Below are 14292 nucleotides of genomic sequence, written 5' to 3' on the forward strand. Positions count from 1 at the left end.
TCAATGTGACAAGTTGTATGCCCAAGAGAAAATGGAATGTTTAACCCCTTCCTTACTGATGACGGAGTAGCAAGTCATCTGTAAGGATCCCCTGCTTTGAGATGGGCTCCGGTGGTGAGCCCATCTCAAAACCGCAACATGCCTGCAATAGGCGTGAGCGGAATAGCCATTTGCCCGTGGCTATTAACTAGTTAAATCCCACTGTCAAAGCTGACAGCGGGCATTTAACTAGTGCTTCCGGCCGTCAGGCCAGAAGTAAGCTCATCGCCGACCCCAGTCATGTGATTGGGGATCAGTGACGCGTTGCCCTGACAACCAGAGGTCTCAGAGACCTCTATGGTTGTTGCAGGCACATTGCTTTGAGCGCCACCCGGTGGTCGGAGCTCAAAGCGATCTGCTCATCGCCCATATGTAGCAGAGTCGATCGGGTTGTGCATGCTTCTATTGCAAAAAAAAAAAAAAAAAAGTATAAAAATAAAAATCCTAGAGGTACAAATCACCCCCCCCTTCGAAAAAAAAAACAAACAAAAAAAAAAAAAAAAAAAAAAGAACACACCACACACACACATTAGGTATCGCCGTGTTCAGAATCGCCCAATCAATAAAAAAAAGCATTAACCCAATCGCTAAACAGCATAGCGAGGAAAAAAATTCAAAACGCCAGAATTACAGTTTTTTTGGTCGCCCCAACATTGCATTTGCACAAAAGTGGTATTAAAAACGTCAGCCTGGAACACAAAAAATAAGCCCTCACCCAACCCGAGATCACGAAAATTGGAGACACTATGGGTCTCAAAATTACACAATTTTATTTTTTTTTTTTTAGCAAAACTTTAGAATTTTTTTCACTCCTTGGATAAAAGAGAACATAGACATGATTGGTGTCTATGAACTCATAATGACCTGGAGAATCATAATGGCAGGTTAGTTTTAGCATTCAGTGAACCTAGCAAAAAAAGCCAAGCAAAAAACAAGTGTGGGATTGCACTTTTTTTTTGCAATTTCACGGCACTTGGAATTTTTTTTCCCGTTTTCGAGTACACGACATGGTAAAACCAATGGGGTCGTTCAAAAGTACAGCTCGTCCCACAAAAAATAAGCCCTCACATGGCCATATTGATGGAAAAATAAAAAAAGGTATGGCTCTGGGAAGAAAAAAATCAAAAAGAGCATATATATATATATATATATATATATATATATATATATATATATATATATATATATATATATATATATATATATACACACACACAATTATGCCAGCTACAGAAAACTTTCTGGTACAAGTTATAGTATTTTTTTACTATGGGATGTAACAAATTTCAACTTTACCAATAAATTAGAGATTTCTCTCAAAATTCTGGCACAAAGTGATTCAATCTCCCAATGACAATTATACATTTTGTATGTAAATTGTATATGCATGACAAACTTGTAGGAAGAAAGCCAGTGAGTTGTTCATCAACTGATCACTAAAAAGGTCCAGCTTCTGAAACCCCTCAATCATTACATCAAGAAAGGCAGCACAATTTTAAGTGAGCACGCTAGTCTCGATCTTAAATTTGGGATGTCAAACTCAAATACACAAAACAACAAAATTCAATAAACTTGGACAAAGTGGGGGGCCAAGCTTTATATTTATCAAAAAAGGCTCTACAATTGTCACTAGAATCCTCTATAAAGTTGTGTTCTTGCGTAGTGAGTAGCATGGAGCAAATGTGGCTCCACAGGCACCAGATTTGAGTCATGTCAGCGCAACCTGGAACATTAATCAAATTGCATGGGTGCCGACGCCATGACTGAATGAAAATCAAGCACCCCCCCACGACTAAATATGCAGGTACAAACTAACCATATAAAGCAATTTTTGGACATGACAGCACTGTTTTTGATAGAAAAAACAGTGTTAGTAATGCTCATTGCATCACTAACACACTGGGGACAGTTTAGATGCTAAAAGTAACCTGACAGGTTCTTTAAGGTGAGGTGGTTGTTTTGTTTTGTTTTTTTTTAAAGGGGTGGGGGGGCAACTCATTTGAGGAAAATCTTCAATTGTAGACATTTTAATAAATATAAAGCTTGGCCCCCGACTTTGTCCAATTTTTAATTTTATTCTTTTGTGTATTTGAGTTTGACATCCCAACTTTAAGATCACAAGACATGACAGGTTCCCTTTAATATGCTCTTGTGACCATACCAAATATGTCAATTTTGAAGAACTTCCAAGGTAACTTTCTCTATTGAAGCCCCTAGATTGCCCTTTAATTGTCCCCCATAAAGCATGATGCCAATAAAAGTGCCCCATCAAATACAGTATATCCCCACAGCAAGTTCCTCCACACATACGGTATGATGCCCAGTATAGCTGACTCCACATTAAAGTAAAAATAAGTAATTACCTCTCCTCTCCACCCCCACACTGCTCTCGTCTCAGCAGAAAATGCTTTGAAGCTGTTCACTGCTCAGCACAGCGAGCGGGAAATGGTGCAGTATTTGCGTCCGCTGCACTAACATGTCAGATACACGGGGAGAATGTGTCGTCATTGCTTTCAACTGTATTGGCATCAAGGATGGGAATGTGATGCCAGACAGGGAGAGGCGATGGCGGTGAGGGCCTGATTACCACTCTGCCGGCCTGATTTGGCCAGTGGGACAGAGTTTGACATGTGGGTCTTACAGAAAAAAAAAAAAAAAAATTATTTTATTTATAATATATATATATATATATATATATATATATATATATATATATATATATATATATATATACACACACATATATACACACATATATACATACACACATACCTGAACAAAAACCATTTACCTGGGTTTAAGGATATACGTTTGGCTGTGTAGCCAGTGGCGTCCACCAACCCCCTTTGTGTGCATGCTGCTGTCTGTTCCACATTGTCCTTAAAAATAAAAAAAAATTACAAAAATTAGTGAAAGACAGCATTAGTAAAAGTTATAACAGTAGGCTTCACAATACTCTGCTTTCTTGACCTTGTCAGCAAACATTTCAACTTACAAGGCATCACCCTTTTGGTGGTGGGGATGTGCAGGATATACACCTTCAATGCAGTGAGTGTAGTGTCAATAAGGCCTATCATATGTGGGTACTGGACACTGATAAGACACTGGACAGAGCGGTAGTGATGGGCAGAGCATTTTAGGCCGGTTTCACTTTTGCGTTAAAGGCCGCAGCGTCGGCCTGCGCACGGCCGCCGCTAAGCCACGCCCCCTGCCGCGCCTCCCCCGGGCGGATGACGCTGCATGCGTCCCCTATCTTTATCACTGAGGACGCAGGCCGTGCGCAGTATGCGTTTGGCAGCGCCTGCGTCCTTTTGACGGTGCGCCGAGCGCAACCAAATTGCAACAGGTTGCGTCTGGCGCTGGTCGGCGCACCGTCAAAAGGACGCAGGCGCCGCCCTGCGCACAGCCAGTGTCCTCAGTGATAAAGATAGGGGACGCATGACGCATGCAGCGTCATGCGCCAGGAGGCGGAGCTACCGGCGGAGGCGCGGCAGGGCTTAGCGGCGGCCGTGCGCAGGCCGACGCTGCGGCCTTTAACGCAAATGTGAAACCGGCCTTAAGACAGTGTTTTATGTGACATGTCGTACTTCATGATCGTGGTAAAATCACTTCGATGACATGCATATATTTGTGAAAACATGGAAATTGAGATTTTCAAACTTAAAATATCTGACTTAAGGGCAGAAAAATTAACATTTCCCACATGTCTACTTTACATAGGCACAATTTGAAACTTTTTTTGTTTGTAAGTTATATGGGTTAAAAGTTGACCAGCAATCCTTTAACACTAGAACTACCGATGAAGTCATGTTGACTAGCAATTTTTAGGTCTCTTCTGTGACTACATTTTTTCAAATTCTGGTTTGAGATTTGGTGACTTGCTCATTTAGGTGCAAAGAAAAAAACATTGATTTTTTTTTAGTACTTTTTTGCAAAATGTACCTTTGACTCCCTTTTGGTAATTATTTTGACTCCCTACTTTAAATATAGTAGGGAGTCAAAATGATTCCCTTTGGTAATGAAAGGTAAATTTAGAAAAAAGGTACCTTTTTGCTAGTCTGTCTCTAAAGGTTATTTATTCTAGTTCGTTTTCATTTACTTGTATGGTTTAGAAAAAGTTTAGAATAAATGTTGGCTTATACTTCTAATTAGCATTTTTGTAAATATACTTGACATACACATCCAACAGCGAACGCTCGAGTGGACTACGTAATTCCTGTAGAATAGGGCCAGCAGTGTTGCCAATTGCCAATATGGCTAGAAGAAGTGCCTGACAATGTTCTTGCTATTTTGCATTCTATACAATTTTACAAAATTAAAGTTAAAATACCAGGAGCAAGAAACTAAAAATAAACGAAAACAAGCCAGGAGCCAAAATGACTCCGTGCGGTAGTCCTAGTGTTAAGTATTTTTTGTTAAGGGACCACATTACATTTGAACTGACAGACCTATATTAGTAAAGTTTATAAGTTTACTAATCCTTCAGGTGCTTCACAGGAATTTTTAGAATGCAGAAGGAGGAAAAAAAAAAAAAAAAAAGAAAAACAAATGAACATTTAACTTACTTTAGACCATTTTTTTCCCCTCACTAAGATGACAGGAAAAAATGAACCCCAAAGTTTGTTGTGCAATTTCTCCTGAGAATGCTAATACAACAATTGGTGAAGGAAAACCACTGTTTGGGCGCATGGCTGGGCTCAGAAGGGTAGGAGCACCATTTTTTTATGCAAAATTTGCTGGATTAGTGGAAGCCATGCTGCATTTGGAGAGCCCGTAACAGTGTACCCTCCCCAACTCCCCCAAGTGACCCCATTTTGGAGACCAGACCCCTCAAGGAATGCATCAAGATGTGTGGTAAGCACCTTGAACCCCCAGGTGCTTTGAAGGCGTTTATAATGTCAAGCCATGGATATATATATATAATTTTTTTTTTCTCCCACACAAAAAAAAATAAAAACACACTTTAGCCCCAATTTCGCCCCCAGACCCCCCCCAATTTCGCCCCCAGCCCCCCCCCCCCCCCAAGGGTAACAGGAGAAGTCACACAACAAATTTTGGGGTCTAGTTTCTCTTGAATACACATACCACATATGTGGACAAAAACTACTTTTGAAGCAAAGCGTCAAAGGGAAGAAGCACCATATTGGAGTTCAGATTTTGCTGGAATGGTTTGCGTGTGTCATGTCACATTTGCAGAGCCCCTGAGGTGCTAAAATAGCAGAACCTTCCATGAGACCCCAATTTACAAACTACACCTCAAGTAATTCATCTAGGGGTGCAGTAATCATTGACAGCACAGATGGGTCACAGAATTTTATACCATTGGACAGTGAAGAAAAAAAAAATGTATTTTTATAAATTAAAATTTAGTTTTCGCCCCAGATTTTAAATTTTTCACACTAGGAAATGGGTAAAATTGCCACCAAAATTTGTCCCATAGTTTCTACTGAAAGCAGAAATACCCTATATGGCTGTACAGAACTACTTAAAAATGGCTTACTTTGTAAACTTGTTATTTTTGGCTTGAAAAACAGTCATGGTCGAAAAGTTGCTTGATTCATCTACCTCATTTGCGACTACTACCACATGCTTTTTAAGGAAGAATAATAGTTTTTCCCCAATGAGAATTTTTTCCTGGTGCCTCAGATTCTTTTGGACTTTGAAGAATTGGACCACGTGGGGTCAATCCGAGCCTGCACAGATTGGCCTTTTGGTGCGTGAGAAATAGCTACTGACCTTTGTACAGCACTGCTTAGCCAAAACAGTAAGACTTGGGAGGGACGGAGAGCTCAAGTGCTAGAAGGGCAGAATCCCCCCTCAAGTGACCACAATTTGGAAATTATACCACTTTGGGAATTTATCTACAGGTGTAGTGACAAAGGACTCCATGGGTGTTTTCCAGAAACAAGCAGCGGTGGATGTGGCTGAGTGAAAATTGCAAACTGCCGCTGTATGGACGAGTACATTATGCTCAGCTGGTGCTTCTGGAGACAGGCACCTGTAAATTAGGCAGGCTCTCATCACTACCGAAATGCCAAACGTGGGGGCTAAATGTTTAGGCACACAGGGGCTCAGAAGGGAGGGGGGCCATTTGGTGTTCACTTAAGGGGTTAACTAGTGGGACAGTAGTCTTCTAGGTTGGGTTGCTGTGGCAATACCAAGTGTGTTTTTTTCTCAATAGATATAAGATTGGTACAATATTTTTTAGTTTTTGTGAATATAGTTGTAATATATAAATTTCACTTTTTGCAGTCAGACCGCTCGTAAAGCATAGCAAAGCAGGAGCACTGCACTGCTGCACGGAGACAAACACTAAGTAAGTTTGCTAGCTCTGGTGACCCGGATGTCATCATGAGAACACTGGGTCACCCTCCTTCTCGCCTGCCAAATACTGGGATCAATATCGATCGCAGTATTTAAGAGGTTAAAGTGCCAGGAGCAGTAAAGGCACCGCCGACACCTGGCACTCAGGAGCAACCAGCTGCCACATTGCGACTGCACACAGGTTCTGTGTGCACAAAATTGCCATGATGCATCCATACGTCCAAGGTTGGCAACTACCAGGCGACCGGGACGTATGGATAAGTCTAAGGTCGTAAAAGGGTTAAATATACGTTCAAACCCCCTAAACATGGCCAAAACACTTTCCACTTGCAGCCAGAGAATGACAACATTGTTCTAGCTGGGTGGGCAGATTTTTGATTACCTTGGGAGCAAAACCTCATTTTACACCAGACAGCAGCTCTCACTATGGTGCTGCCTACCAACATTCAAAGAAAAGAGCAGACTTTATAGGAATGATCCAGTGATGGTCAGATATAAATAGCCTCTTCAGAGGAGGCAGTGGACTTGTAGGATTGTTACATGCAATGGGTGGTGCTAGAATTCAGTTCAATTTGGACCTTTGCATTTTTCATCTTCTCAAGCTGGAAGATTTTTAGCACAGAAGAGTCCAGGGCTGGTGAAGTATGGGGTCAGGCTGCAGAAGAAAGCCTTCCAATTGTAATTTTTTTTTTTTTTTTTATACAGGGCACAAGCTGCCCAATTTAATACCAGCCTGTGTTTGATGCCCATTAGTAAGCAGGGCTGTGGAGTCGGTAAGCCAAACCTGCGACTCCGACTCGTCAATTTCCCTTACACCGACATATATTGCTTATATTTAAGTGAAAAATTTATTGTAGTACAATGTGAACATCAGACATTAAATCATTTTTATTATACAACAATCAAGATATTTAGTTAGAACAGAATATATATTTATTGGAATACAACTTTAGAACACAAAAAACTAAAATTCTGAATATGTAATATCGATTACATATATACAGTACAGACCAAAAGTTTGGACACCTTCTCAAAGAGCTTTCTTTTATTTCATGACTATGAAAATTGTAGATTCACTCTGGAGGCATCAAAACTATGAAATAGAGACTGCAAAGCAGTAATCAAGCAAAAAGGTGGCTACTTTGAAGAACCTAGAATATAAGACAGTATTTTCAGTTGTTTCACACTTTTTTGTTAATTATATAATTAGACATGTGTTAATTCATAGTTTTGATGACTTCAGAGTAAATCTACAATTTTCATAGTAATGAAAATAAAGAAAACTCTGGATGAGGTGTGTCCAAACTTTCGATTTGTAATAGATAGAGATAGATATGTATGTATGTATGTATGTATGTATGTATGTATGTATGTATGTATGTATGTATGTATATATATATATATATATATATATATATATATATATATATATATATATATATATATACACACACACACACATACATATACACACATACATACATACATATACAGTGGGGCAAAAAAGTATTTAGTCAGTCAGCAATAGTGCAAGTTCCACCACTTAAAAAGATGACAGGCGTCTGTAATTTACATCATAGGTAGATCTCAACTATGGGAGACAAACTGAGAAAAAAAAATCCAGAAAATCACATTGTCTGTTTTTTTTTCATTTTATTTGCATATTATGGTGGAAAATAAGTATTTGGTCAGAAACAAGCAATCAAGATTTCTGGCTCTCACAGACCTGTAACTTCTTCTTTAAGAGTCTCCTCTTTCCTCCACTCATTACCTGTAGTAATGGCACCTGTTTAAACTTGTTATCAGTATAAAAAGACACCTGTGCACACCCTCAAACAGTCTGACTCCAAACTCCACTATGGTGAAGACCAAAGAGCTGTCAAAGGACACCAGAAACAAAATTGTAGCCCTGCACCAGGCTGGGAAGACTGAATCTGCAATAGCCAACCAGCTTGGAGTGAAGAAATCAACTGTGGGAGCAATAATTAGAAAATGGAAGACATAAAAGACCACTGATAATCTCCCTCGATCTGGTGCTCCACGCAAAATCCCACCCCGTGGGGTCAGAATGATCACAAGAACGGTGAGCAAAAATCCCAGAACCACGCGGGGGGACCTAGTGAATGAACTGCAGAGAGCTGGGACCAATGTAACAAGGCCTACCATAAGGAACACTACGCCACCATGGACTCAGATCCTGCAGTGCCAGACGTGTCCCACTGCTTAAGCCTGTACATGTCCGGGCCCGCCTGAAGTTTGCTAGAGAGCATTTGGATGATCCAGAGGAGTTTTGGGAGAATGTCCTATGGTCTGATGAAACCAAACTGGAACTGTTTGGTAGAAACACAACTTGTCGTGTTTGGAGGAAAAAGAATACTGAGTTGCATCCATCAAACACCATACCTACTATAAAGCATGGTGGTGGAAACATCATGCTTTGGGGCTGTTTCTCTGCAAAGGGGCCAGGACGACTGATCCGGGTACATGAAAGAATGAATGGGGCCATGTATCGTGAGATTTTGAGTGCAAACCTCCTTCCATCAGCAAGGGCATTGAAGATGAAACGTGGCTGGGTCTTTCAACATGACAATGATCCAAAGCACACGGCCAGGGCAACGAAGGAGTGGCTTCGTAAGAAGCATTTCAAGGTCCTGGAGTGGCCTAGCCAGTCTCCAGATCTCAACCCTATAGAAAACCTTTGGAGGGAGTTGAAAGTCCGTGTTGCCAAGCGAAAAGCCAAAAACATCACTGCTCTAGAGGAGATCTGCATGGAGGAATGGGCCAACATACCAACAACAGTGTGTGGCAACCTTGTGAAGACTTACAGAAAACGTTTGACCTCTGTCATTGCCAACAAAGGATATATCACAAAGTATTGAGATGAAATTTTGTTTCTGACCAAATACTTATTTTCCACCATAATATGCAAATAAAATGAAAAAAAAAAAAACAGACAATGTGATTTTCTGGATTTTTTTTTCTCAGTTTGTCTCCCATAGTTGAGGTCTACCTATGATGTAAATTACAGACACCTCATCTTTTTAAGTGGTGGAACTTGCACTATTGCTGACTAAATACTTTTTTGCCCCAGTGCGTATGTGTATATATATATACACACATACATATATATATATATATATATATATATATATATATATATATATATATATATATATACACACACATATACATACACATACACACTCACTGGCCACTTTATTAGGTACACCATGCTAGTAAGGGGTTGGACCCCCTTTTGCCTTCAGAACTGCCTCAATTCTTCGTGGCAGAGATTCAACAAGGTGCTGGAAGCATTCCTCAGAGATTTTGGACCATATTGACATGATGGCATCACACAGTTGGCGCAGATTTGTCGGCTGCACATTCCTGATGCGAATCTCCCGTTCCACCTCATCCCAAAGATGCTCTATTGGATTGAGATCTGGTGACTGAGGAGGCCATTTGAGTACAGTGAACTCATTGTCATGTTCAAGAAACCAATCTGAGATGATTCGAGCTTTATGACATGGCGCATTATCCTGCTGAAAGTAGCCATCAGATGTTGGGTACATTGTGGTCATAAAGGGATGGACATGGTCAGCAACAATACTCAGGTAGGCTGTGGCGTTGCAACGATGCTCAATTGGTACCAAGGGGCCCAAAGAGTGCCAAGAAAAAATTCCCCACACCATGACACCACCACCACCAGCCTGAACCGTTGATACAAGGCAGGATGGATCCATGCTTTCATGTTGTTTACGCCAAATTCTGACCCTACCATCCGAATGTCGCAGCAGAAATCGAGACTCATCAGACCAGGCAACGTTTTTCCAATCTTCTACTGTCCAATTTCGATGAGCTTGTGCAAATTGTAGCCTCAGTTTCCTGTTCTTAGCTGAGAGGAGTGGTACCCAGTGTGGTCTTCTGCTGCTGTAGCCCATCTGCCTCAAAGTTCGACGCACTGTGCGTTCAGAGATGCTCTTCTGCCTACCTTGGTTGTAACGGGTGGCAATTTGAGTCACTGTTGCCTTTCTATCAGCTCGAACCAGTCTGCCCATTCTCCTCTGACCTCTGGCATCAACAAGGCATTTCCGGCCACAGAACTGCCGCTCACTGGTTTTTTTTTCTTTTTCGGACCATTCTCTGTAAACCCTAGAGATGGTTGTGTGTGAAAATACCAGTAGATCAGCAGTTTCTGAAATTCTCAGACCAGCCCTTCTGGCACCAACAATCATGCCACGTTCAAAGGCACTCAAATCACCTTTCTTCCCCATACTGATGCTCGGTTTGAACTGCAGGAGATTGTCTTGACCATGTCTACATGCCTAAATGCACTGAGTTGCCGCCATGTGATTGGCTGATTAGAAATTAAGTCTTAACACACAGTTGGACAGGTGTACCTAATAAAGTGGCCAGTGAGTGTGTATATATATATATATATATATATATATATATATATATATATATATATATATATATATATATATATATCACACTGACTTATCTTAGCTAAGACAAAGCCTAGATCCTCAGGCTACATTCACACCATGGGCGCAGCCAGGATCAAACCTGGGGGGGCAGAACCTCATACTGCACACCTCAGCTGCTGCAGAGCCTCATACTGCACACCCCTACACTTGAAAATAAAGCCTGCACCTTAAGAAGATGTGGTGGTGATGAATGCAGTCTATTTATTCCAACTATCAATTGATGCTGATGTGTTACTGAAGACAAGCAATGCCTGTCCTGGGCATCCTTTTGGGCAGCTATGAGGTGCACCTGACTGGTGCAAAAAAAAAAAAAAAAAAAAAAGGAGTGTTAGTCTGTGTACTACCCGGTTTTCATTCTTTTTGGTACAGATACGATATGGATAGACAGATATGGATAAATGGATAGATAGAGCAGATTTCTAATCTGCTTTTGATATTGAAAACATTAGCTATGAGCTCAAAAAACCTTTCAGGTGATGCAGTTTTTTAAAAAGCTGATCGGCTTTTGCAGCTGAAAAACGTATCCTCAAAAAACGCAGGAAAAACTGTGAATGTAGCCTTAGATCAGGAATAGAACAGCCATTTATAGGACATTTCATAACTTTCCCAAATTCCTATGATAAAATATTCAGCACATCCTGCATTGAGTTACTGTACCCAATTTATTATATATTTTAGGAGTCGGACCTGGTCCATTTTATACCGACTCGACTAAAATGAGCACCGACTCAGACTCCACAGCCCTGTTAGTAAGCATGAGACTTTTGCAGTCAGACTTTAGACACTATTGTAACCACTAAACTATAGTGCTGGAGACTTCTAGAAGACTGCATAGACCATGACTGGTTCATGATTTTCAGGATCATGAAACAATGAAAGCAATCTAGAAAAAAAAAGAAAGAAAAAAAAAAAAACAAACTCTTCTGCTACGTTCCCATGGTCAGTAATTGGCAGCACTTTGGACGCAGATAAATTGACATGCTGTGGTCTTGAAAAACGTGCCGCATGCAAGTCTCCACAGGAGAGCTGGAGGCGTCCCTGTGCGCATACCGTGTTTCCCCGAAAGTAGGACCCCCCCGAAAGTAAGACAGGGTGGGGGTTACGGGGGGGGGGGGGGTCCTTCAATGTAAGGCCTCCCCCGAATGTAAGGCAGGGTTGGGGGCCGCTGTGAAATGTAAGGCCCTTACCTTTGGGCCGCCGCTGTCCCCCATTGGGTCCCCAGGCTCCAGAGGTGTCCTCAGGTGCAGCTGGGCGGGTCCAGCGCTCATGGGGTTAACTCGCCGTGTTAACCCCGCAATCCGCCCAGCTCAACAGCTCATTGGCCGCCCCTGTTCCCCACGTCACCGCCGGCCCCCGGCTCGAGCACTGATTGGTCCAGCAGCTCGGGCTGTAATTGGCCGCCCCAGCCCCACGTCACCGCTGTTTCCCTGCTGATTGGCACAGCGTTCCCTGCAGCACAGGCCTTCCGCACCCACAGCCGCACCGCAGAGGAAAACGTCCAGCATTTAAAAACCAAGTAGGGAAACATGTACTGTATAGGGTATGGGGCTGTGTGCAGTGGGATACGGCACTGTTATGGGGTGTGGGGCTGTGTGCAGTGGGATACGGCACTGTTATGGGGTATAACAGCATGTTAATAAATGTTAATTTATTGGTTAAAAAGAAATTGTCATTTTTTTTCGGCTAATGTGTAAGACCTCCCCCGAAAGTAAGACAGGGTGGGACTTTTTGGGGTAAAATTAATGTAAGACAGGGTCTTACTTTCGGGGAAACACGGTAGTAGGCATTGGATTTCATGAAATCCCATCACTATGCCATAACATCTGGCCACAGTGGATTGGGCGCGGTGGATGTATGCAGCATCCAAACCACAGCGTTTACTGTCCGTGAAAACATACCCTCCCCAGCACTTCAATTTAAATGGCTTGCATTTTCTAAGAAATTGACAAACATTAGTAATTTGATTTGTTGACAATTGTAAAGAGTTTTCAAACACCTGTTTCCATTATCCAGCATGCTCACATCTAAAGATTGGTGAATGAAGGCATAAACCCAAGGAAAAAACACATTGTTTTAAGCCCATATAGCAATAATTCTGATCTATGCCAAGACAGATTCCCAATCTTGTTCATTACAAGTTTACAAGTGGGGGTAGTTCTTCTCACTGCTCCTCCAGGTTCTTTAATTTCTTAGTGTTGTACATATGGTTTGAGAGAAAGATTTTTTTTATGTTTCGGGCTGAGTTTTATGATTTTTAAGGGGAGTGGCTCAGGGTAATTATGTAAATCAGCCTAAAGACTCCTGTATCTACCATCATATTTTAAAGACCATAAAAGTTAGCATCAAATATAAAAGGCCCTTATTTCTGGAACCATATGGCAGATCATTCAGGGTAGCAGTGCAAGGAAAAAAAAAACCTTGCACATTTGACCTTGTGAAAAAAACTCTGATTCATAAATATAAGAAAGGTAAGATCTCGAGACTCCGTGCATTGAACAAGTATAATACAATGCCAATTTGCTATAAAACATTGAAATTACTTGTCATAGTCTCAAAGCTCAATTAGCAGGGTAAAAAAAAAAACTATATACCGTAAAGTGCATGCACACAGTATGAAGCAAACATGATCAAAATATGCCATCTAGTGGTCAGGAAGAAAATTTGCTCCTTAGCACTTTACAGTATGTACAGGCAGAATTTTACAGCATATTTCAAGATCATAGTTTTCAGTTTCTGGAACAGTCAATGCAGTGACCTTTGCCATGAGCATGTCTAAATCAGTTCCTTTATTTTATCAACTGGATTGTCTCGTAGCTTTTTTCCATATTAGTTGATTTAGATTTTTCTTTGTTATGTTGAATTTTTTTGATACAACAGCAGCAGAGTGATTAAAAAGTTTGTCCAGTCCAAAACAATAAGTCTGCAGTCACTGACTGGAGTTTTGTGAATTTCACTAGCACTGCTCTGTGGGGATCTGTCAGGAGGGTATAAATGTGTTCTACATACTCCCAGCCAGTGCCTGTCCAGTGAGTGGGCTCTCTCCCTACACTTGCATTGAGCGAGGCCGCACCATGACTGGTTATTTAACAGTCCAGTGGGCATAATGAACTAGGTGGTGCAGCCTCACTACATACAAGTGTGGGGAGCATAGCCGCCCTCACTGGACAGGCTCTGGCTGATTACATACCGGCCAGGCCAGGCTCAAAAAACAGGGAATCGCAGCGCACAGTCCGTGCCCTGGGAGGGGAATTCACAAGTGTACAGTCACACAGAACGACTGCAGACTTACCAATCTGGCCCGGACACCCCCTTTAATCCCTTCACTCCCCCAAACCACCCTGCCTGTTTTCACCTTCCTGATCAGGCTAAAAGAATTATAAATTAACAGTGTCACTTTATAAGGCTGGGGTCACACTTGCTAGAAACTCCCACAAGTCTC

General features: G+C 41.5%; 1 protein-coding gene across 2 annotated transcripts in view; it reads right to left on the bottom strand.

Annotated features, from left to right (window-relative positions):
• The window catches only part of GRB10 (growth factor receptor bound protein 10), a 423742-nt gene that overhangs the window by 262109 nt on the left and 147341 nt on the right, over positions 1–14292 (bottom strand). For both annotated transcript variants that reach the window (XM_073549876.1, XM_073549877.1), the window contains one exon: positions 2831–2918. In XM_073549876.1, the coding sequence (XP_073405977.1) occupies positions 2831–2918 (88 nt within the window). Of the gene's footprint in view, positions 1–2830; positions 2919–14292 lie in introns of those variants that run through there.

This window comes from Dendrobates tinctorius, unplaced genomic scaffold (assembly GCF_039654945.1).
Source record: "Dendrobates tinctorius isolate UK_male_01 unplaced genomic scaffold, ASM3965494v1 ptg000162l, whole genome shotgun sequence".
Classification (NCBI taxonomy): domain Eukaryota; kingdom Metazoa; phylum Chordata; class Amphibia; order Anura; family Dendrobatidae; genus Dendrobates; species Dendrobates tinctorius.